Source organism: Pholis gunnellus (genome assembly GCF_910591455.1).
Source record: "Pholis gunnellus genome assembly, chromosome: 5".
Classification (NCBI taxonomy): Eukaryota; Metazoa; Chordata; class Actinopteri; order Perciformes; family Pholidae; genus Pholis; species Pholis gunnellus.
The window spans coordinates 20,304,219-20,328,248 of NC_136531.1; the positions used below are offsets into that span (position 1 = coordinate 20,304,219).

At 41.6% G+C, this 24,030-nt stretch overlaps 1 protein-coding gene across 4 annotated transcripts in view; it reads right to left on the reverse strand.

Annotated features, from left to right (window-relative positions):
* The window catches only part of LOC306695990 (protein kinase C alpha type-like), a 129,691-nt gene that overhangs the window by 34,886 nt on the left and 70,775 nt on the right, over positions 1–24,030 (reverse strand). For 2 of the 4 annotated variants that reach the window (XM_079159460.1, XM_079159459.1), the window contains exons 5-14: positions 23,755–23,883; positions 12,533–12,689; positions 11,860–11,994; positions 10,956–11,049; positions 6,343–6,372; positions 4,693–4,842; positions 4,387–4,560; positions 1,784–1,875; positions 1,433–1,495; positions 962–1,100 (exon numbers count right to left, since the gene is read on the reverse strand). In XM_079159460.1, coding sequence (XP_079015586.1) covers positions 962–1,100; positions 1,433–1,495; positions 1,784–1,875; positions 4,387–4,560; positions 4,693–4,842; positions 6,343–6,372; positions 10,956–11,049; positions 11,860–11,994; positions 12,533–12,689; positions 23,755–23,883 — 1,163 coding nt within the window. The remainder of the gene's footprint in view (positions 1–961; positions 1,101–1,432; positions 1,496–1,783; positions 1,876–4,386; positions 4,561–4,692; positions 4,843–6,342; positions 6,373–10,955; positions 11,050–11,859; positions 11,995–12,532; positions 12,690–23,754; positions 23,884–24,030) is intronic. The other 2 variants (XM_079159462.1, XM_079159461.1) reach the window with 1 other exon arrangement.

Here is a 24,030-nt window from a genome sequence, read left to right on the forward strand (position 1 = left end):
ATATTGTCATTAGTGCCGGATTGCATCCTAAGCATTTTAAAAGCCATTCCTGATTTGTGTAAATCTTGGATCTTGACGTAGGACTTGAGTGCCTTGAGACTTACTTGTGACTTGCAAAGCAATGACTTTGTCCCATCTCTGGTTGATGCACAGGAAAGTAAGGTTGAAAATGGTACTGAAACATGCCTCATATTGAAAACTGGGTTGAACTATTTCCAACGACACTCAGCCCATAGTCATCAGTGAGCTTGTCAACCATCCAGTCAGTCAACTATCCGGTCTGAACCTCTTACCATGAGTGAGCGCAGGGTCATTCACTGGAAGTGGATCCAGTCTAAGTGATACACAGTTGCCACATCAGTTGGTGAACAACCAGAGACTTGTTAGTACCAATTGGCACTGAAATGGCTAATAAATGGGCACACAGTGTGTGATGTAGTGGACTGATACCATTAAATCCTCCTTGGGACCAACCAGTTTTACAGATCTGTTGATAAAATTGACTAATCAATTACGCGACAAAATCGTGTGTTAGTCTACTAAGAAATTCTTTGGTTGAGGACAGCCGTAGTTGCCAGTCAACAAGGACAAAAACAAGCAGGTATCTAAGTATCCGTCGTGGCAAATTGGATAAAACTTGCTCAGGACAAAACCCACTGGGACACACTGAGACCCCAGCTTGTATGCTCGGGTTAAATTTGGACTTGCCAGCGGACACACTAGGCGTCTGTCACACTGGTATGCTTATGTCATGAGTGAGCGCTTGTGTGTGTGTGTGTGTGTGTGTGTGTGTGTGTGTGTGTGTGTGTGTGTGTGTGTGTGTGTGTGTGTGTATCTGTCCTGAGGCAATAACCTTAATCTGGAGCACAAGGGTGACACAGGCTCAGACCAGACAGTGACAGAGATGACCTCATGCATCAGGAACAAGCACGCACACACATCTCTCCCCGCTCAGCCTTACCTCTGGGGCTATGTAGTCGGGAGTGCCGCAGAAGGTGCGTGTGGTCACTCCTTCTGCCATGTTCTCTTTACACATGCCAAAGTCAGCAATCTTAATGTGTCCCTCCGAGTCCAGCATCACATTGTCCAACTTCAGATCCCTGAGGAAGCACACAGACGGTCTAAACATCCTTGAAGATGTTGACTTTTCTATTTGAATTTGTTTCAGCAGGTGGCTCTCAATCCCAATCCTAAATACTACCAATTCTTACACTATTTATTACAAACAAAGCTCCAGTTGCTACTTCAAGAAAGAGCTAATAAATCGCTTGATGCTTAAAAACAAATGCAAGAGCTTTTAGTATAGGATGACTCTTTACTGCATTGTATCTGCTTTTTAATTGCTTTTAATTAATATATATCACAAAATGTCTGACTATTAGTTTAAATGCAGCCCCTGAATCTGTTGCTGCATTAACTAGCCAATACTCACCTGTAGATGACTCCTTTAATGTGCAGGAAGAAGAGACCAGCAGCGATCTCTGCTGCATAGAACCTGCAATATAAACCACAGACTTCAAACACAAGGAAACTTACTTTGCTGTATTCCAGAAATAATTACATGAGACATGTCAGGCTTTTTACAAGGTGGCCATATTAGTGCGGTAGCTACTTGCTGCAGTAACACCGCAGCATGCAATTTCATTTTTTACCTTGTTAGCCCTGCACAAAGAGGTTTTAGAAGACTAAAATAATAATTATCTCAAACTACAGCAAAACAAGCATAGTAGTAGAAAGTAGAAGATGATTCACTACACAGTGCTAGTAAATTGACATGTCTTACACTGCCTGAGGCTCCTTGAACTTGCCCACTTGTTGGATATGGTACATGAGGTCTCCGCCGTTCACATACTCCATGACAAAGTACAGACGGTCCTTTAATCAAAGAGATAGAGGCAATAGAAGAGAGGGTTTAGGGAGAGAAAAATATGAAACATCACGATTTTGCACAACAAAAATAATACCCAAAAAGTTCAACAAAAGCTGTTAAATTACACATTTGTATTCACTGCCAGTGCTCTGAACAGCTCAGTGTTGCAGGCTCCCCTAACCTTGCCGTCTGAGTCACTCTATCGTTCCTGCTACAAATTCCATGACAAGGTGACCTAAAAAGGCCACAACAAGGAGCTTCATGGAAAAAGAAAACACTCAACACAGACATCTGTCAGGGGATATTGTCTTTGTCTGGTAGTGCTGGTCCCTCACTGCCCATGACAAGTTTGGTCTTGACAGTCCCTCACTAGCAAAACACAAACCAAACGCCTCACATAGCAACAGACCCATACTGGCGTCAAAGCTGATCTGACCCTGGACTTTTGAGAACCTTCACACCATGACAATGACTTGAGCACAAATGCAAACTGCACCTTCTCTAGATCTTTTCTGTAGTCTTTTGTCTCGCAGACGTGGTGCTGTTTTCACTCAATAATGGGTCACAATAGACGCCTCGGCCTGGATTTCATTATAACGGATGCTGACAACATGCGAACAGAGGAAAAATAAGACTTGTGTATTTCAGCTAATTATGCTAAAACGTCAACTTGTGTACAACAGCTTCTGACTGGGGATGCTAAAATGTAGTGCTCTATATAGTGTTTAATAATGAAGCTCATTAAAATTCATGAGTGAGAGTTTGCACATTTGATGTCGACATGCTGTGGTACCATTTAGGGATACATTATTGTATTATGTGCTTGGTCTCATCATCTTTTGCTTCTTTCTTTTCTCAAAACCTGTTTTTAACTTCAGTATTTTAATACAAAAACACTGGCAAGATTATTTTATTGTTAAAAATAAAAAGTCTGCAAAGAAATTGGGAAAACATTAGAGAGGTTGTGAAAGTGTGAGAGTACGTTTGTCTTTGTGTTTTTGTCTGTGAGCGAATGAACTGTGAACCGTGTGTGTGTTCATGAATATACCATGAGTGATGCCAAGCTGAGTCTATTTCTGAGTCTGCCTGCTGGTGCTCTAATCAGCTGCTATAGTTCAGCTTGGCCTCTGTGAGAAATCAAACCGCTAATAGACGTTTATTTTCCACCCAGCGCAAACCAATGAATTTACCCAGAGGCGTTCTGATTAGGAAAAAAGTCAATTTCTTTCACATTGTCACTGAAATGGAGGAGTAGGGCATGAAAAATTCACATGGCTACAATTTGTATATCTTTATTGGGTTTAAATAGTGTCATCAAACCTCTATATCTACTGATTTTAAGTAACAGACTTTGCCCTTCAACTTTATTGGTCATGAAAGCACCAGATTTCCTCCAAACTTCTTGTTGTTGTCTGATTTATGTTTGTGTTCAAAAACCCTGGAGAGGTTAATGACTTTTCATGGTTGACCCTCAACCTAATTAATCATTCTTTGTCTTCATCTGCACCAAAGTTCACAATAGGGCTGCACAATGATGATGTAAAAATTATGCAAATAATATCACAAATTCCATATCAGTCAAAACTAATGACAATCATTCAGCCCTATAGTCAACAACTGCTCCCACGACCACTACTACTATGACTACAGCTACAGTGAAACTACTACCGACACTTCACCAGTTGTTGTTAAAGGGGAACTGCACCAACACATGCAGATCAGTTTACTACGAACGGGAGTCATGTCTGAGAAATAGCCATGATTGTCATTAGGGTTACCTCAGCTTGGGCTTGGAGACGTCGCATGTTTGAGGGAGGCAGGGAGAGTCTCCGGAAAGACCATATCAAGTTACATTAAAGGAAATTAAGAATCCAGTGTTTTTGGCACTTGATCATTTCTTGGGGTTAAAAGTCAATACTTCTCAGCCTTCCATTTTCTTCTGTCTCTCCCAAGTCCCCCAACGTCATGGAGTTGCAATACCGAATTGCTGGCCAACCCTTTCAACACCACAGACTAACTGGTGACACTGAAAGGTTCATTACATTTAAAAATTCCAACACAATGTTTATTTTGTTTTATTTATTTATATTAATTTATTGTGGTTTCTGTGATATTTTTTTCTTGTTGTTTTTTGTGTGTGTCTGTTCTCATATAACAACAATGTAAGTGTGTGAGTGCCGGAAATACACATATTACATTACAAGGACGTGTCTTTTCACTCATACAGTATGAGCTCCCAGGTTGTGTTGTCTGGTTTTGGAATGACTCAAAGTCAATACACACACACACACACACACACACACACACACACACACACACACACACACACACACACACACACACACACACACACACACACACACACACACACACAGCCTTCTAATTAGGGTCTGTTTGTTTACTTTTCCCTCTTTTTTTTCATGACTAAGCCGTTTAGCTAAAAGCCCCTTGATGAATTAATCGGACCTGACCTGGAGTGCCTTTTCCTGATACGTGTCCCGGAGCATTTCACCTACCACAGTCTGGAAGCACGAGTGCAGATGTGTGAGGAAGGGCGGCTTGTCCTGTTGGGCCAGGACTCTCTTCTCCACCATGGTACATTCCACGTCATCGTCCTGGATCACCACGTCCTTCTTCAGGATCTTTATTGCGTACAGCTCTTCAGTGGCCTTCATCTCTGCCAGCATGACCTTCAGAGAGACAGTAGGAAAAGATCACAGCTATGTTTAACCAACTCTTTCTTGCTCCTTTAGCTCGCATTGTGTCTATTACCAGTGACACTTAGAGTGTATTTATATTTCTGCTGTTCCCAGCTGCCTCACCTTCCCAAAGCTCCCTTTCCCGAGCACGGCCAGGAAGGAGAAGTCGGTGAGTTTGACCTGGTTCAGGCTCATGAAGGGCAGGAGAGGCTGGCTGGAGTGGCTGCCGTCCGGCTCGGTGATCACCTTCTTACCTGGGCCGAGCTTGGCTTTCTGCACTCAGGGAACAAAGGGTGGTGTGTAAGAGATACACATCTTAAAAATGCACTTTGAGTAACACACACAGACACACAACAAAAAGCTCCACTGTGTTGTTCAGACAAGATGACGAGTTCAAAATGCATGGAGTGAAATGAGACTGCGGCACCATTGTGGAGCGTAAACACCCTAAAAAATGGCTCCATACAAAACAGATACAATTTGATAAAGTGTACCCCTAAACCCTACGAGAGGACACATTGACATTTCATCTCTTCACATTTTTGACAAATTAACAGCATAAGCTGTGACCCAGCCATCATAAAATATATTACAAGTAATTAAAAAGCATTGAAACCTCAGTACTGGCTGTTATTGTTGGTTTAAAGGAGGAAAAGTGTGGATGACAAACCGTTACAGTAAGTAAAAGCACCATAACCTTTTTTGCAATTTCTATTAAAGACTTGGAGATAAGTCTTGAAATATCTTGTATTAAAACATCAATACAGCAGTACATGTACAGTATGTCTAAGGGACATTTTTATCTTGTCATTACGTGTAATTGTGTGGTAAAGGCAAAGTGTAAAAAAGTCTCACAACTGCACTGAGGATTGATTCCCATTGAAAGTTGTATAGCTGTGAGAGCAATAAAGTTGAGGATGCCACAGTGTGGCTTTGCTGTGTGCATGCATGTCCGGTCCATACAAGAGTCTCTCATGTCCACTTGTATTTGCAAAAATGCAAAAAGATTATCTTCTATGCACTTCCTTCATGCCAAAGTCATGCGTAACCTCCCAGTATAGCAAGATGCTCCGACAAGAAAAAACAACTTCTGAGACTGAATTCTAAATAACGATCAAATATGTTTACCTCGCTGCACAACAACACAACCAAGATTGCCATGTCCAGTATTCACACTCAGCCAAGGCCAAACACAGATCCAAACTCATGCCGATCCATCGTCACCAGCGGTGTAATCTACACCCACATGCTACAGGGAGCTTGGCTTATGCAAGGACTCTAACAAATTGTCATTAAGTTGTGAAATGTCCTCACTGCCTCCTGGCTATAGAAGATCCTACTCTAAATCGGAGCGAGTAACAAGGAAGTCACACCGCTTTCGAGCACTGTCATCTCACCTCACTAGGAAGTAAGCCAATGAAGGCCACTTTAGCATTCACTACACTACACGTTGACAGAAATCTGTGACTTTAATCCGAAAACAAAAACTTGAGTTTGGTGGAGAAAAGGCTTTTCAGGGTTGCATCACAAAGTCCAGGATTCATTATAAGACTACTCCACACTACTCTGAACAAATAGACATTTTAACTTGAGCAGCTTTAGTTTGGTTAATGGAATCTACCGTAGTCTGCTCTTAAATCTGGGAGAGCAGCAGAGAAATGCAAAGCAGAGCAGACCGCATCAGATCACAGCACACCTGTAAGCTTCAGCCAATAGGAATAGCCTGGCCGGGCCGAGCGAGCAGCAGCCTTACTTCCTCCCCCTCAGACACACCTGATCAGAGTTATCCACAACCTCTTGGCCCTGAAACCACAGGGAGAAGGGAGCCAGAAGGGCCAGCCCACTTAGTACACTTGAGTATAGGTGTTTTTACACAGATAATTGAGGGCTGGTCCACAGACGGCAGCTCAAACACACAGCTATACAAAATAATGTTTCAGAAGAGTCAATGATGTATTTAAACTAGATATGCACAACATAACTCAGTATTGGTGGATCAGGTAACAGGTTCCACATTAAATTCAGCTTCTTAGTCAATATACTTATAAAAGTTAGTGTTTTTGCTATTAGTCTCCTTCACTCGTCTTGGCGGGCACCTGTTTCAGGTTTGGCCTCATGTTAACTGTCATAATTGCAGAAGTCTGTATCAGGAGAGAGTAAGATCTATCTATCTTTAACTGAAATGTTCTTTTATAAGTTTGTAGCAGAAACTGAGAAATAAACTAAAAGTCAAAACTCAACAGTACCATAACCAGGTGATAATTCTATTGACCACCATGTGCATTATTCCATGTAAAAACCCTGTACTCCACCAAGAAAATGGTATGAAGAGTACAAAGGAAAAACAGAAATTACAAATATGGATGAGAATCATGATAATTTAAAGGGACAGTGTGCAGGATTTAGTGGTGAGGTTGCAGAGTTTCCACTCACCCCTCCCTTTACAAGCGTGTCAGATAAGTATGGTCGCCTTCAGGTGACGTAAAAAATATTATCCATCTATCTATTTCTGCCAATATATCCTTCTAAATACTACACACTGATCCTTTAAATGTGGTGTGGATATCAAGTCTTCAAGTAGGAAGAAGAAGAAAAGTGACAATTTGAGGGTTGGAAGAAAGAAAATGATGTTACTTCACAAGCAGCCTAGTGAATGACACACAAACACAACCCCCCTACACACACAACACACGCACAAAACACAGACACACACTCATAGGAAAACAGTTGCTCATTGTTCCGATAAGAAGACTGGTATTACGTATCAATTCAATACTGACATCTAGTGGTCGCAGCTGTTTGTTTTTTTCTCCTCATTAAGCCAAACATTTCCCATTGTGAAATATTCCTGTGGTCCATAATTCCGGGAAATCTAAATCTAAAGTGAGAAGTAGGAAAATAAGGCAGGTAAAGCTTGAACAAGTTCTAAGATAAGTGAAATGAATGACCATATACTCTCAGGTTATACCTGCAGCAGCAATGACGTAAGCGCACACGATGTGGACAGGCAGAGTGACCCAGAGACAAGACACGTACAGAATACAAAGACATGTGTGGACAAATGTACAGCAATGAACTGTGAGCAGCACAGTGTCAGGATTTACTAACAATCCTCTGAAAAACTCTGAGGAACAAGAAGCAGGGAAGACAGAGAAGAGCTCATATACTCTCAAGTGACACACAATTCACCTTTTCCCAAGGCTCCGTGATCCACATAAAGTGTACAGTAAAAGAGAAAAGCCGACATTTTCAGAGTTCTTCCAAGAACAAAAGAGAGCAGTGACTAAATATCCATTTATCTGAGAAATATTGTTGGTTTTTCTTCATGTGTTTTATAAAAACCCAATGAAATTGTTAGTAAATTGGATCTATTTGCAGTAGCTTGGTAACCACATACAAATGATCAGACATGAGGAGAGGTGAAGGACCATGTCACCACAACAAGACAAGACAAGAGAGGAAAGAGCAGAGAGGAGAGGAGAGGAGAGGAGAGAAGAGAAGAGAAGAGAAGAGAAGAGAAGAGAAGAGGAGAGGAGGAGAGGAGAGGAGAGGAGAGGGCTACCTTCAGACTAAAGTTAATTTGGCAATCCTGAGAGCGGGGGGGCAAGAAGGGGAGAGAGGGAGAGAAACTCTTGCATTAAATATGACAGTGTGACACGGGATGAAGAAGCATTTGTACAGTATAAGTCTCACCAAGCACACAGGAGGGAGCAGGAGGCTGAGGGGAAAAAAGGGAGAGAACCACAGAGGGGTTTATGAAAAGGAAGGACAGAGAACTTGGCTCATTCTCGAGGCCATAGAGTCCAAAAAGGATACAATGAGGTCAAGTGGATGAACCATTTTAAAACCTAAAACTTGGATTCTTGTAAAGAATGTGTCATATGATGCCTGATAAATGTCAACACAGTGTTATTGCACATCTTGACATGAAAAATAATTATAAAATGACTTAATTTACTACATGTCTGTCAGTATTATACATTAGAATTGCAATATCTATCATCAAAAGAAAGACAAAGAAAAGATGTTATATTTGTGTATGAGTGACATCTAAGGTTAAGGTCTAAATGCTCCATGGAATAGAGAAAACCATGATATCCCTTATTTATTTATTTTAGATCCAAATGTACAATGATGCACAAAGCTTTATGAAAATGAAGGAAAGTGTTTTCAAATTATTTAAGAAATTAAAAAAGGAAAATGTATAAAATAGATGTTTTTGTAATGTTGCAGTAAGGACATTTAGGAAGACGAATGAAAACAATAAAACTAAAAATGTTACACATTAAAATAACGGCTATTGGTAATTGTGTGTACTTGTATACATGTATTACATACTCAAACTTAAAATCATAGAGGGTGATTTGTTATTTTTATTTGGGAGAGTCAAGAGGGACCACAGTTGCAGAAACAAGCATGTGTGTGTGAGCAGGGTGAAAGAGCAGCTGTTGAACCCTGACACACAAAGCACCATGACACCTCCCATTTCGGTGAATATTATGTACTTGTGGACCTGTTCCTATGACAAACAAATGCAGAGAAGTGATAGAAGGTCGGGCTCTTCTCTGACGTTAATCAACACTCCTACTGTTCACCCCTTTTCTCTGTACTCCGTCGTCATGACATGAACCTCTCACATATGAAGATCAGAAATGACAGCAGTCATCACTGGCTTCATTTGTCATTGTGTGTCATTGAGCTGAAAACAAATGTTCCCCGTTCTCATAAATAGCAGCTGCTTGGCCAACTAACTCAACAGGGTTACGGCAATTGACATAGTTTAGGACTTTTATCACCAAAACATAATGCATCCTACAAAATATAGTTGGTTTCAATCCCAAACCATGACATTTCTGGTATTCAGCCTTTCCTTTCTTTCTCCTTTTGCCCACAACGCTCAGCTCTGCGTGGCAGAAATGTCATGAGAAATAACAGTAAAAAGCCTCTTCCAGAGACCTCGTCTCCCACAGAGAGGCAGACAATCAGAGGAGCACAATGAGAGCTGCTTCCCTCTCAGCACGCCGGACACAGCGATGCAGAGGATTGAAAAACGGAAAAGGCAACAGTGGCCTCCGCTGGAAAAGGGTCTTGTACAGTACAATGTGCGAGTGTGTGTGTTCGTGTGTGTGTGTGTGTGTGTGTGTGTGTGTGTGTGTGTGTGTGTGTGTGTGTGTGTGTGTGTGTGTGTGTGTGTGTGTGTTTGGGAGGCATTTGAGAGGAAGTACTGTTCATACAATTCACTTTTTACTTCATGATTGGACAGGTGTTAAGGTGACGATCATTAGTGAACTTCATAACCGTTTGACTGAGAAAATAATTGTATATAAATCATGTAGGATCATCTTTGAGGAGTTTCTAATTAAGAGGAAAAACGTCACATTAATGGGAAAATAAGGAGTGATCGTAGATCACTGATTATATATAAAAAATAAAGGTTTAGATTTATCCTCTAAAATGGAAAAATTTGTCTGGTTAAAACTTCACGTCACTAAGCAACTTCAATCTAAGTGTTCAGAATAGATCATATTTATATTTATATATATAAATATATCATAGACGGGGTTCAATTGATTATAAAGTCTGAAAAGCACTACACAAATATTTATATTCGACTGCTTGTAATAGAAAACGAAGTTGCTTTACTCAAAAATCTATATTTTAAATTAAATGTTTTCAATCCCACCACATTTGAAACAACTGCCCCAGGCCATTAGCCTGCTTATTAACTAACTCATGATACAAACTCCTTAAATACTATTTAAAAACAACTTGTGGTTTCAGAACATCTCGAGCCGTCTGGCATCGAATAATCAAGTCTTGTCAAAGAAAATGTCTCCGTAGATTAAAAGACAGCTGTCGCTGAAAAAGAAAAGACGTATCAAAGGCTGTTTGGTGGGCTGCTTTGATTCAACCCCAGACACGAATCTCTCTGATGGAGGAACAAAACGCCAACAATCGGTGACGAACACACAACTCAAACGTTCAAGAGACCGCGAGCCGAGGAGGTCTTTGAAAGCTGCAGCTGTCACAATGTCATTTACAATCCAACAGCTGCAGCTGAGGAGATGTGACCATTTGATATAATTTAAAGTTCTAGTACACATGCTCGTTTTAGAGGTTAGAATGGCTGGACCAGCCATGTACACACTCATACTCAACGCTTTATAGTGAATTAAGGACATGGTCATCTGGATGGGATTAACAAGGTTAGAGTGACTAAAGGACGATAGGCAGCCTTAGCCACACAGTGGGGAAGGGTCGTGTCCAATACAGAATTACCCAATCATCTACACCAATGAACATGAAAGACTCTAGACAAGACACCGACATTGTAATTCAAGTCAACAAACAGATGACAATGGTGATTATTTCAGTGCAATCATCACCTCAAATTTCTCCCTGAGTTCCTCATTCCCGTCATCCTCCTCTGAGATGGGAACATTGTAGTACTCCCCTTCCTCCTGGCACAATAACTTATACCTGGAAGAGAGAGACAAGAAGAGAGGGAAGATGGAAGACACATACAGGGAAACGTTGGGAGATAAAAAACCTCAATTTAACTGCTCCACTTCCACTGAGGTTGACCTGCTGGGCCTGAATATAGTTTATGGTAAAGCCTCCGAGGTCTTTGACACCTGCTTACACCTCATGAATCGCATATCGAGGCAAAAGCAAACACAACTGTCAATTAAATAAGTCAAACGTGACGATCTCTTCTTCTTCTTCTCCAGGACGAACTGACTGATGGTGGGGCTCCAGGTGGCTCTCAATCAGTACAGAACAAGTTAATAGCTGAACTATGTTCAGTGGCTACAAAGAGGGAAAGGAGGTCAGCTTTCTACACCTTCACTGCTGAACTGTTGATACTTTTGTTTCTAATGCTGTCTCTTTGAGCTTGTGCTGTTAATATCTAAGACCAATAGAGCTATCGGTGCTTATACAGGCAGTACTACCAGAATTATACAGTAGTATAATATATTTGTGTTATATCATTCAATTGCAAATGATCTGAGAGATATATTGAGATAATTCCAAAAAATGCAAAAGTTGAATCCTCAAGGAGGTGAAACCCAAACGTTTGGTGGGATAACTGTTGTTATTTAACAAATATTTCATTTGTTTTGTTGAATAATGAAACTTTTATGAAGCATTTTTGTGTTCAATAACATATTTCATAGCAGGGAAGTGTGGGTGAGTTTCATAGCTGCTAGGCTTCAAACTGAAAACTACCACACGGTCTAGTTTAAAACTAAACATGAGGGTCAATAGCAATATGGAAGTGAGCGTTACCAGCCACAGACTGGAGCCTTCATGAGCTCTGACACGCCGAAGGAGAGGGCCCCCATGAAGTCATTCCTGGTGGTCCGGTCCCAGTCCCACACCTCCACTGACAGCCTGCGGTCCTTGTCAGACGCCTTCAGCTTGCTATGCAACACAGAGACGGTACACATGATGGTTATGTCGAGTTTTGTGCCACGATTACATTTAAAATCTAATATGTGATATCTTTCTAAAACCCTGCACTTAAGTGTTATATGTTATCATTCGTGGTGAGGGTAAAAGCTGTGCTAATCCTAGTTGTAACAGCACTAGTTAGTGCTAGTAGGATGATTAACAGTACAATTAGTCATTTTCAATATTTTAAGGAAAAATAAAAATAAATGTATAATTATTACTTTTTCAAGTAACAATACTAACAGTGGTGATAGCTTCAACCGTTGAGAACTGACACAGCGAGGTGCAGACCAGAGAGCATTTAAGTTCAAGGATGAAATATTGTATTTGGTAAATCAGAATTCAGAATACGGTTTATTGCCAAGTAGGATTTTCACTTACAAGGAATTTACCTTGGTGTTTGGTGCATACAATAAACATATTAAGAAGAAATTAAAAAAAACAGGTAAAGTACTAAAAAAGTCAACAACAAAAGTATAGAATAGAAAAATAACAATAATCTACTCACAAGCTAAAGGTCTCGTTCCATCTGGGGTTGAGGTTGGAGCGAATGGTTTTGGTCTTCTGCTTGGTCTCATTTTTGGGGTCTGGTACGAGCTTGAGCTTGACAAATGGATCAGAGAGCCCATTGGGGTCCATGGGGATCAGGTTTTTGCCCTCAGTCACTAATGGGGAGACAAAGAATAGGAAGAGATTATTCATTTGTCTACAGAGACACACTTTAACTACATAGTTTGTAAGTGACTCTGTAAAGCCATGTTTGAATTTTCACCGCTGAGTCTCCCTAAACATGGTGCAGCACAGTGTGTCCCATACTCGGCACACCTCAAACACATAATGACCTGCTGGTTACCATACTGACACCTGCTGGATTAAATTAACCTGGTTTAAACAGCTCAATCAACATGTTGTCTTCATTCAAATTCTGTGCGGTTTCTACAATACAAAGCGCACTGCCCAGGAAAAAATGGATGCTTTCTTTTCAGCAACAGGTGAACATCAGTAGAATAAATCGCAGGTGCTCGAGATCAAATGGCGATTCACCGCCTTTGAGGATTGCTTATAATTCCGAGCCATATCGGGAGCAAACGGAGGACGTGTTATGAGAGCAGTTGCAGCCCGTCCAAATTGCAGGCTGTGACATGCTTAAGTAGGCGAAGGCTCCCTTCTTGTCCTACTGTATTTAGCTGTTCAGTAAACCATGGCACATCAGGGACATTAGCACTCCGTTAGCCCTGCGCATTGGAGCAATGCCAGACCTGAGCTACAGTACAGTGCACACACACAAACACACACACACACACACACACACATCCCCGTCCACACTGAGACACACGGGCATACTGTGTTTATCTCCACACAACGCACCCCCGAAGGGACTGTGCGATTGCCCGCCTTGCATCGCTAAACCTCAGAAGCCTCTCTCCTTGTGTCGCCGTCAGTCTGTTCACATTGGGTGCCTGAGCAGCGAAGATGCTAAATGACCTTTGACCTGGAGAGGAAGACACTAAGCCAGTAGGTAAAGACAGCCCGAGAGAACGGCTAAACCCACCGTGTTTGCTGGAATCCTCTGAATGAGATACAGTATTGATGGGATTAAGAGGGATAAATGAACAAAGTCAATGAGGGATTGTCCCCAGTGAGTTAACTCAGCAACTGCAGGAAAGGCCAAACAGAACGACACCATGATTATTTTCCTCATAGGATGCAATAAAAGAGTACAGTTTACTATTTATATGACAACCCTCCATGATGACGCGGCGTCATTGTTTTTTCTCCGTGCGGCTGCACCAAAAGGCTTTTTAATAAGCCAAGAGCAAATACTTTCCCAATGTTTGCTTTTATTCCCAGACCCTGTGGTGGGGGATTCAGGTGTTGAGCTACGGTAGCGAGGTGTGAAGTTTGATGTGAGCTGCAGTAGAGTACACACGCACACACACACACACACACACACACACACACACTGAGAGAAAGAAGAGAGACGGACAGACAGCAGCTTACAGAAGCAACTCGAGGTGTGGGAAGATATTGAGTGAACCCAAGCTGGCAACCCTCTGCCTCCTCAGAAATCCACTAGAAAAGTGTAAAGCCCGTCTGCAGGCACCAAAGAACAACTCACTGTACACTGTATAGATGCACTCTTCAACAGAGAACGGAGGACTGAAATACATGAGTTTGTCAGATGCTCAGATAAAAATTGAGCCCTGACGCCTCTTCTTCATTCCCATTGCTTTCCATTTTGCCAAAAGAGGTGAAATGGGAATAGAAATGAATTTAATATGTGAGCTCAATAAGGGTTTTGACATGTTATCTTCTTGATGGAATAGCTAATAGTCTGTGCATTCCCTTCAGTATAGTGCTGTAAAAGTAACCACCTTGGGATAGATGTTGAACCTTAACCGCTCTACAAATAAAATGTATTGCCATCATCATTCTTATAATTATAATTATTATTATACAGCTGGCTGCTGATATATACTAGGTTGTGTATCAGAAGAATAACTCAATAATTCATGAAGCACCTTTCACCTTTCTGCCTTTAGATGTCCTGTAATAATCTACACCTGCAGTCCAGATTGTTTTCAACCAGACAGTGTTCAACCTGGGTGATATTAATCTACATAGACAATCTATGAATATGCTACATTAAGATGCAGATCCATGTAACATGCCATTCATGTATCTTCAGCTTCAAATTCTTCCTTCTTCAGCTTGGGTCGTAAAAGGTCATGTTTTGAATATTTCCTACATGGCCGTCTGTATGCAAAGTCACAGCACCCAATACAAACAGACCGACAAAGTGACATTGTTCAGTGGCTTGTGCTTGTGTAAGAGACTGTGGAATACAATGTAATTTGTCTCAATACTACAACATATTATTCAAGTTAAATCATTCTGTCCAGGAAGAGTAGACTCTCTTTATCTTCAGTAATTATAAAGATACAAATCATACAGTATTAACTTGACAATATCTTTATAAGTTTTTTAAGATAATGCATTTAGAGAGTACAGAGAGGAGACGGCTACAGCCAACTGTACTTCCAGTCCTGACCAGAAGGGGGCATCATAGACTGTCTGAAGTAGCTTGGCTGGCACTGAGCTTTTCCTTCCATATAACTGTGTGGCCCCCATAAACCAAACAAGATGTGTGTGTGTGTGTAGTCTTAATCCCTTGCAGATGTACTGCAGAGACATACACTAAACTCAATAACCAAGTTATCTGTGGTGCTGACAATCTGTAGTAAAGATCAAATCATCTTTGTTCAACGAAAAAATAAAAAATTGTAGTTTATGCCTTAAAGGCGCAAAGAGCATAAGGATTCCATTCATCTGAGTTTAGAAACACATGCATATGCAAAAACACACACACAGACAAACTATAGGACAAAAGAAGCAGGGTGTGTGTGTGTGTGTGTGTGTGTGTGTGTGTGTGTGTGTGCGGGGGGGGGGGGGGGGGGGGGGTTGCCTGGATACGAAGTCTCCACAACTATCTTGGCTCGCATCTAAACAGCAGCGCAAGTTCAAAAGTTTCTACAAAAAAACAACTTCAACTCTGCTCTGTGCGACGGGGGGACGGGGGACGGGGGGGTGGAGCCAATTTGAACCTTCACCAAACATTACATGTTATTTTATGACAGCTTATTATCTTTGTGTAAATCAAATTTGACACACAGCCAAGCTTTGCTGAGCTTTCTGAACTCACTATATGATTTCACTGACTGACTGACACAGAAATCTGCGCCCAGTGAGGTCTGTACCACATCTACAGTCCTGCAAACTGTGTGGAGTTGTACTCCTTTCTGTTGAGAAAACAAACATGTGAGATAAGAGCTTCTACGTCTCGAATGCATGTTGCTCATATCTGGAGAGATTTTAATTGTTGATTTCCATGGTCACCCCGTTGCAAAGGTTGAACTGTTGCACTCCATCTCGGAGGCTTATTGTGACGCAGACTGAAATCCAGTGGGAATTTCTTTCTTCTGAAAAAGGCCAACAGACAGTCAACTTTCCTTGTGCAAAATTAAAAAGAATGAACAATGAAAGAGAAAAACAAAGAAGGAAGAAAGGCCAAACAAGACGGGAAAGGTACAAGTGAAGCGATGAAAGGCAGAGGCATATATTTGAAGAGAGCGTGCGACATGCTGAGAAGGGGGAGCCGTGGCAGGGCAGAGACGACAGACCGGGAATACCAATGACATGAATTCTAGGAGTCTGGCAGCAGAAATCCCACGGCAACAAAGTTCAGTTGTTCTTTGAGTTCCACAGAGACTCCGAAAGGAAGGCGAGAGTCTGCATGTGTGAGTCTTACTGTGATGGAGGCAAACCTTCATACCAAGATGGGGAGGATGAAACGGTTTGTCATTACCAATGATAAGAATAATCACACAGGTCTCTTAAACTCTTTTGCTGTCAGAGGGGGTTGATATTTTTACGGCCCTAGTTGTTGTTTTTCTCCACATTTCAACATCTATGTATTACTGCATGCAACATATGTAACAGAAAAATGTGCAACCAAGTGTCCAAATAGTAACTGGGTTACAAATAGTGATACTTTGAGTTTATTATGTTGAGGGAAAAGGTTTCAATCCAATCCAGCCTGATTTTTAAGAACTCCATTCTCAATGGTTTACTCTCTTCTTTATCCGTGTTCCCACACTGAACAAGAGGTTATAGGTGTATCTGTGTGTGAGAACATCCCAGTGTATTTTTTCTGAGGGCGCAGTGATACGATGACCGAGGCCCTAAATTGCACTCATATCCTACGTTCTTCCAGGCGTTCGTATAATTTGTGTAAACACACAGCCAAACACACTATGCCTTGTCTTCAGCTCGCACCAGATGACCCTACCTCAAAAAAACGAGGTGAGCCATGTTTGTTCTTCACCTCCCTGTGTAAACGCAGTCTATAAAACTCTGTCCTCCTTTGACAGCACACTGCTGCAAACGGCCTGTGCAGCAGCAGGGCTGTTAGCTTTTTTTTTTTTAAATGTAGTATTACATCAGCGTCAAGGTAGCGGAATACCTCCAGTATGAGCGGTGGGATGATCTCAGCTAAATTGATTTCTTTCTTTAAATTGGAAACATAATGTGGGCTGAAAGTGAACTGCGGTGGTGCATATATATATAAATATATATATATATATATAAATATATATATATATATATATATTGATTTATTTCTTTAAATTGGAAACATAATGTGGGCTGAAAGTGAACTGCGGTGGTGCATATATATATATATAAAATATATCATATGACATTATTTAAAATGACAATTTCTTTATTATAATTGCAGTTCTGTAGTGATGGATGATATCTTCACTACAAGCACACAGTCAGATATCCAGGAAGCTCACTACAGAACATGAAGACATGCCACACGGCTGTCCCGATGGCCAGCTCCCTGCAGTGGAAGAAGTGATGGCGTCGGTACCGACACAAGTGCTGTCAGCCGTTCCGTCTTAACTTTGATTCATGGGGGAAATGATTTGAACTAGATTTTCTCTTGGCAAGAACCTGTTGGCTTTTCTGCATGATGACTCAGAAGCGACAAAGAAACGGAAATGAGTGCAAGAAAAGGCTGAAGAGTGGAAGCAGTGGCAATAAAACAGGCGGCGATTATCGATTGGCAACCCTCAGGCTGCATCCAAACCCAGCCAGAACCTTGATCCAACCCACAAATCTTCCTCGGGGTTCAGGAAGCCAACAGTAAAAGACAGGATGCATGCAGCACATAAAGAAATTCCTTGTTCAAGAATTTGACGAACTTCAGCATTAAATAACGTGGGGAAACTTTGACATTTCACTAATTTACCGACTTTTTAGCTCAACGGGAAGAAGGGGTAGGATGGAGGATGTGCTGCACCATTGAGCAACGGTTAACAGCTGACACTCTGCCCACAGTGAGCACCCTAAAATAGCCTTAAAAAGAATGAGACGATATAGTTAGAGTGAGATGATTGACAGAGATACGAGGGTCGAAGGTGGGGACAGACGTATATAACTACTGTACAGTGTTGCTGCACAGGATATTGTACACACAGGACGTGTTGTAACACCTTATTAAGCTTGCGTGACGCCTGTGTTACACAGTATTGTGGAACTGTTCAGTTAACTGGCAGTTTGTCCTACATTTCCCAGAATGCTGTTTCACAAACCAGAGAGCCAACGTAGTAAAGTATAATATTTCATAGATTTCTTCTTGAGTGTCTGTAGACACCAGAAGTTACCATTAAAGCTTCAGATGGACCTTTTTCTTCCAAAGCTGCAGCAAAGTATCTTTCTGATGTTCCACTTTTTTACATTTGGCCAGTTATCTACGGTGGGTATTATGAAAGCGGCAGTAAAATAGACTCGAGGAGGAAATGCGAGGTGGATTGCTGCTACAGCTGCATCAGCCAGAAGCTCTTAACCGTGTTTAAGGGTGGATTTTGTCTTTTACTGTGAAGGGCCGCTACACCTCCAGAAGGTTGAAAAGTAAAATCTAGCTTCCCTGATCCACCCACATCTTAGATCTACTCTGTGCACCAATCTGCCCTGCACACACCTACACTGCACCTACATATGAAACACATTGACACCTACAGCAGCATAAGTGTAACAAACTGCAGAAAACACATTTGGACATTTGGGCGAGAGAGAAAAAAAAAAAAGAATGACAAGCGAAGTCAAGTGAAGTGAGACAGGGAGCAGAGGGCTTGTTAAACGAGGCTCATCTCCAGAACTGGGTGAGACAACGAGGGAACAAAACAGAAACGTAATTATTACCACCGTCTCTCACACACTCCTAGAGGACGTGCACACACACTCCTGCATACACACGTACACTGCTGATCAAAAGTTAGGAATCAGCTGTTGATGTTTTTCGTCTTTCCCTCAATAATGACTATTTCAACGGAGACAAAACAAGTATAATTGAGACACAAAATGTATAATACAAGCGATATAATTTGTGGATTAAAACTTACATTTAGTTGACGGCCCCACAGTGTTACATGCCAGGGGAGAATACTGTTTTACTGTTTTTACAATTTGCTTACGTATGCTCAGAGTGACTTTGTCTCCTTCTGCCCTTTCAGTTGTCAGTCTGGTTCAACCGCTGTACGGCGTGTTTGCACAAAACATGACTTTTTTTCTGCAAAGCCTTCATTCACAATAACATCTATTTGTAAAGAAGACCTTCTACAACTTACAAGCATGAAAGACAATTCAGAAATATAGAGCAGTCCTCTCTGCCGCCTGACTGTGACAGTGTGCACATTCACATACACACATGGATGAGGATATGTACAAAAATGACAGAAAGTGTACTCTAGATATCTGCACCGAGTCAAGGAACAACTGGGCTGCTGAAACCAACAGGAGGCTGGCTCCTCAGCAACAACGGACAGAGAGGAGCTGTGTGTCCGCTGGAATGAGAGGCGAGGTTAGTGGGCTTCGTCCGTCCTTCAGAGACAGAACTTGTTTTGTCTCCTTCAGCACCTCCCCTCCCATCTCCATTCCTCCCAAACTGACAAAAACACGCATTCTCAAAACTCGTGCTTTCTGGAAACTGCACAAATAATCTCTATGTTTCTGTGTGACTCATTATTTCATGGAGCCATCTCAGTGTCTTTGCCAGAGTGTCTGTTCTCTGTTGGTCTGAGTGGAGTTCGTGTGTGGGTCTATGTATGGGTTTAAAGGACAGCTGCTTCCCCTGGCAGACATGTCACTTCCTGTTCAACGTTTTGGCTCTGGACATTGGTGAATCATAAAATAGACAGGAGTCACTGGGTTTGATCATTTTAAAGCTTTCCACGTCTACTTAAAAGCACAATATTGCTCCAGGCATTCAAATTCTATCCATATTTTTTGTTGTATTATAAAATGTTTGTAGCTTTCCTGGGATTGAAAACGATTTGGATGACAAATGTTTTTACAGAATATCTGTCTGTGTTGTAAAATTTAATTTGAGAGAATTTCAGGATACTGTGTGTGAGTGTGTGTGTGTGTGTGTGTGTGTGTGTGTGTGTGTGTGTGTGTGTGTGTGTGTGTGTGTGTGTGTGTGTGTGTGTGCGTACGTGCGTGTCAGTACTTAAAGGTGCATTAGCCAACCAATACCAATACTAAAGAATACAAAGAAGCCGACCACTTTCCAGACCAGATGTCAGTCTGGCACTTTGCTCTTAAACCTCATTTGAACCTATTTCATTTGGCCTGGGGAAAAGAGAACAAATAAAACATCCTGACAAGCCAAATAAAATAGGTTTTGGTGTAGCAGTTGAATTTCCGGCACAGAGGAGTGGGAATTTGTGTCAACAGAACAACATGTCAACGGCCAAAATGTGAAACTTGAGGCCTCAAAACTGTCGTCCACGAACCACGGTGACTACATCCACTTCTATTTTGCAGTCTATGATAATAAATGTATCATTACTTACTAAAAAAATACATTACTTACTAGTTATTTATTCTTCAACTTCATGTACACATAGAACACAAGACATTTTGCCGACAACTTGGAGGTATTCACAGTTCTGCCCAACAACAGCCAACTTAGCCCCGATGTCTACACACTATTTGTGGACAGAATGCATGCACAGATGCACAGTCAGCGCATACACACCCTGACAAAAAGGATGTCAATTGTGTTTGTGGAAGGATCCATCTGAAAGGGATGCAACGTTTCCTCCTCACTGCTATCCACTGCACCTCTTCCCTGCTAAGCACTTCACCAATGGAACACAATTCTGCCTGGCAAGCCGTCTGCAGCAGCTAATGTAATCTATGATACAATCTGGCCTGAGTGGGCTGGAAGTGCTGGTACAGCAGTTCCAAACACACGCCTACACACACACACACAAGCTAAAGAACACATGCAAATGATAACATGCCTGTTCACATCAGGAATTGGTTACTATGTAGCATACAGGGCCAAGAGTCTGCACTACTGCAGGTGATAATCGTAGTTTCTCATCCCTGCTGTACACACATACACATTCATGTGTACTTGCGTACGTACAAGTGTGAAATATACATGCATACATTTTTCGCGCATATAGTATATCAAGAGTTGACAGCAGTCTGGGGCCGGGCGCAATATTGGACAGGAATGTTTCTAAAGAAGATACAGCCTGTGACTGTGTGAAGAGGGTCAGTGCTAATATAGTCATCTTATCCAGCAGGATATTCTGAGATCTTGAATTTGTTGGAGAGCAGAGCCGATAAGACTAAGAGTTAAAAGTGGAAGGAAGGGAGGCGGGAGCAGAAAATATAGTCACTTTTAGAAAGAATCTAGTTATCATCCTTTAGTATAAACTTAATCCTCTTCTTTCAAGTGTTTTGTTGTACTTGAGAGTATGTTTTTGTTCTACATGGATTTCTCAGGACATGTTTAATGGAGCAGATGACTGGCCTGTGAGAGATGAATGCATGTAACGAGGTACAACCAGATGGAGGAGGGAAAATACATGGTCTCAGCCCAAAATCTTGAATAAATATTTGTGCATTATTTGACCAACTCACTGTGTGTTTAAACTATTGTCACTGTTTAGGTATTTCAACACTTGGCCCGAAAGAAAAACATTTTAGAGGCTCCATATCTGTCAACTCTTGTCAGACCTAGTTTCGATATATAGTATTTACAGCGATGAAAGAAGAAACGCATGCTCTGGAAAAGTAAACTAGTTTATGTGAGTGTGTTTGTGCCATACAGCGGACTAAAGCAAACTTGCTGAAGGTGAGAGTCAGACATTTGGCACGATCATGCATGGTATTAGTCATCACTAATCATAATCAGGGCTTTACGTACACATAAAGTGTCCTTCTATTCCTCCATTTGAGTATACATCTTGCATTTATTTCTTTATTGAGGCTAATGGCAATAAGATAAGAATGAATGCAACATTGGAATTGGCTTAGCTGTGTGCAAACGTACTAATTACGAATATAAAGAGCAGACTTTAATGCTTTCGTGGTTGAATAATGAGACAAACATGCACGAGTGTTTGTGTTAAATGTTTCCTAATGCTTGTGTTATGTTGTGTTGGGCATGCGTGTGGTTGCAGCACCACAGCCCTGCCCACATTCACTCTGGTGCTTCTGGTGCTAATTTGATAAGTGAATAAGTCAGTGAAGTCCAGTGCCAGGGTGTCGTGATCCACTGACCTCCGTTAGCCGGCTAATTGAATGATTATGCGTCAGCTCCTTGCGGTCACTATTGTTCCAGCGGATGTGCTAATGCCCCGTTACAGCCGGGGGGATTTACTGTACAGCATGCCTCGGAAAACACAAGGCAAAGGGGCCCCTGTACAAAAATACACTGTTGTACCACACGGGTTTCCCTAATGAACTCAAAACCATGAAGATAGTTTAGCCAATGTGCATATTCCATTTTTTAAATGTATTCTATATAAAGCATTAACCATTGCTATGCTGTTTTATTCAGTTTTCATTCTACTCGTGTTTTCTGCACAGACAGAGAGCTGTATAAACTTCTACCGTCATTGCTTCATACCAGTATAAACTAGTATAAACTGTCACTATTCATGACAGAGTTGCCCCAGCGATGGCAGCATCCTGCGGCCGCAATGTTGGAGGAACACACAGCTCCTGGAAGCCCTCTCTGCATGTTCAAAACTGACAACTCTGCGCCCACAGCAGTATCATACAGACACTGTTCATTTTGGTGCTACTTTTAGCCGAGGACTCGGAACGTCACATCAGATACATTTGACAGATTATGCATGAAATGATCTCAATCTCTGTTAACCTCAGCTGCATGGTCTGCCATTATTTTGTGTCAGAGGGTTATTCAACACCCTCTGCCGAGTCAACAATTCTGAATTGTCAAATCATTTGTGATTTACAAACTGAAATACTTCAGCCTACATCTTGTCGAATGCATTGTATTTGGAAAACGGTCAAGGCCTGCCGAAGATGGATAAACATAGGACGAAGGGTGAATAACAGTGTACATGAAACTTTATCCAAAACATTAACGTATAGATTGGACATAATGAGGTTTTTTTTGGCTGGTCCGGCAACATAAACAAACCGCTGTGAGAAGATTTCTAAAGGATCTGAAACATCTCCGAAACAGTACAACACCATTTATTACATCACATTAAGTAAATGCTATGAATAGTAACTCATTATATCCTTTTCTCAGCTCGGTAGACAAAGACAGGTGTGAAACCGGAGGCATTAGCAATTAAAGTGTCTGGCATGGATCGTGTGGAATAGCCTCCTAATGAATAATGGTAAGACAGATGATTGTAAAGGCACGACCCCGCTCACAAGCAGAGCGCTCAGATCCTGATGAGACTTAGATGAATGTATCCAGCGTTCAATTTGCTTTGCAGAGACAATTCAGTTACATCAGAAACTCCAGCAAGTCGTGACTGTTTAAAAAGGGTAACAACACGAGGCCCACGCAGCAGACCACACACCACGGCAGGACTACATATTTGGATTGGGAGTGCCTTCCAAGTGTGTCGTAACTGTGAATTTGTTTATTTTTTCTTACAGGATAATGTTTAGGGAGGAGAGGCTCTATCGATCTGAGCACCAAAAGGGAAAAGCCGTTGCAGCATGCTGAGAGCTGCTAGTCACAAGGCCATCCACGCAGTTAGCAGTTGAATTCCCTTTTCCGATAGCAGGGATCGCCACACATCCAAACACAAACACGGCTTTTTAACCCCGTTCATTTCAAGGTGTGTGCTACCAGAGAGGGGCGGTTATGAGGCCTACCTGTGACCTGCAGCTTGTCCTCGGTGACATCACACTTGAGGAAAAGACGGCCCCTCCGTTCAGTGTAATCAGTTCCACACAGGCTGGGCACGTTCATAACACACTGATTGTGGACATTCATGTCGCAGGCTGGAGGGACAAAGAGAGGACATGAAAGACGTTAGCGAGGAAGGTTTTCATATAGCTAAAGATTAGCTTCATGCGCTTGATGGAAACCACACTGAAAGGCTCAGGGCTTTCTCAAAATTGACTGAAATACTGACGCTGTTATAAAGA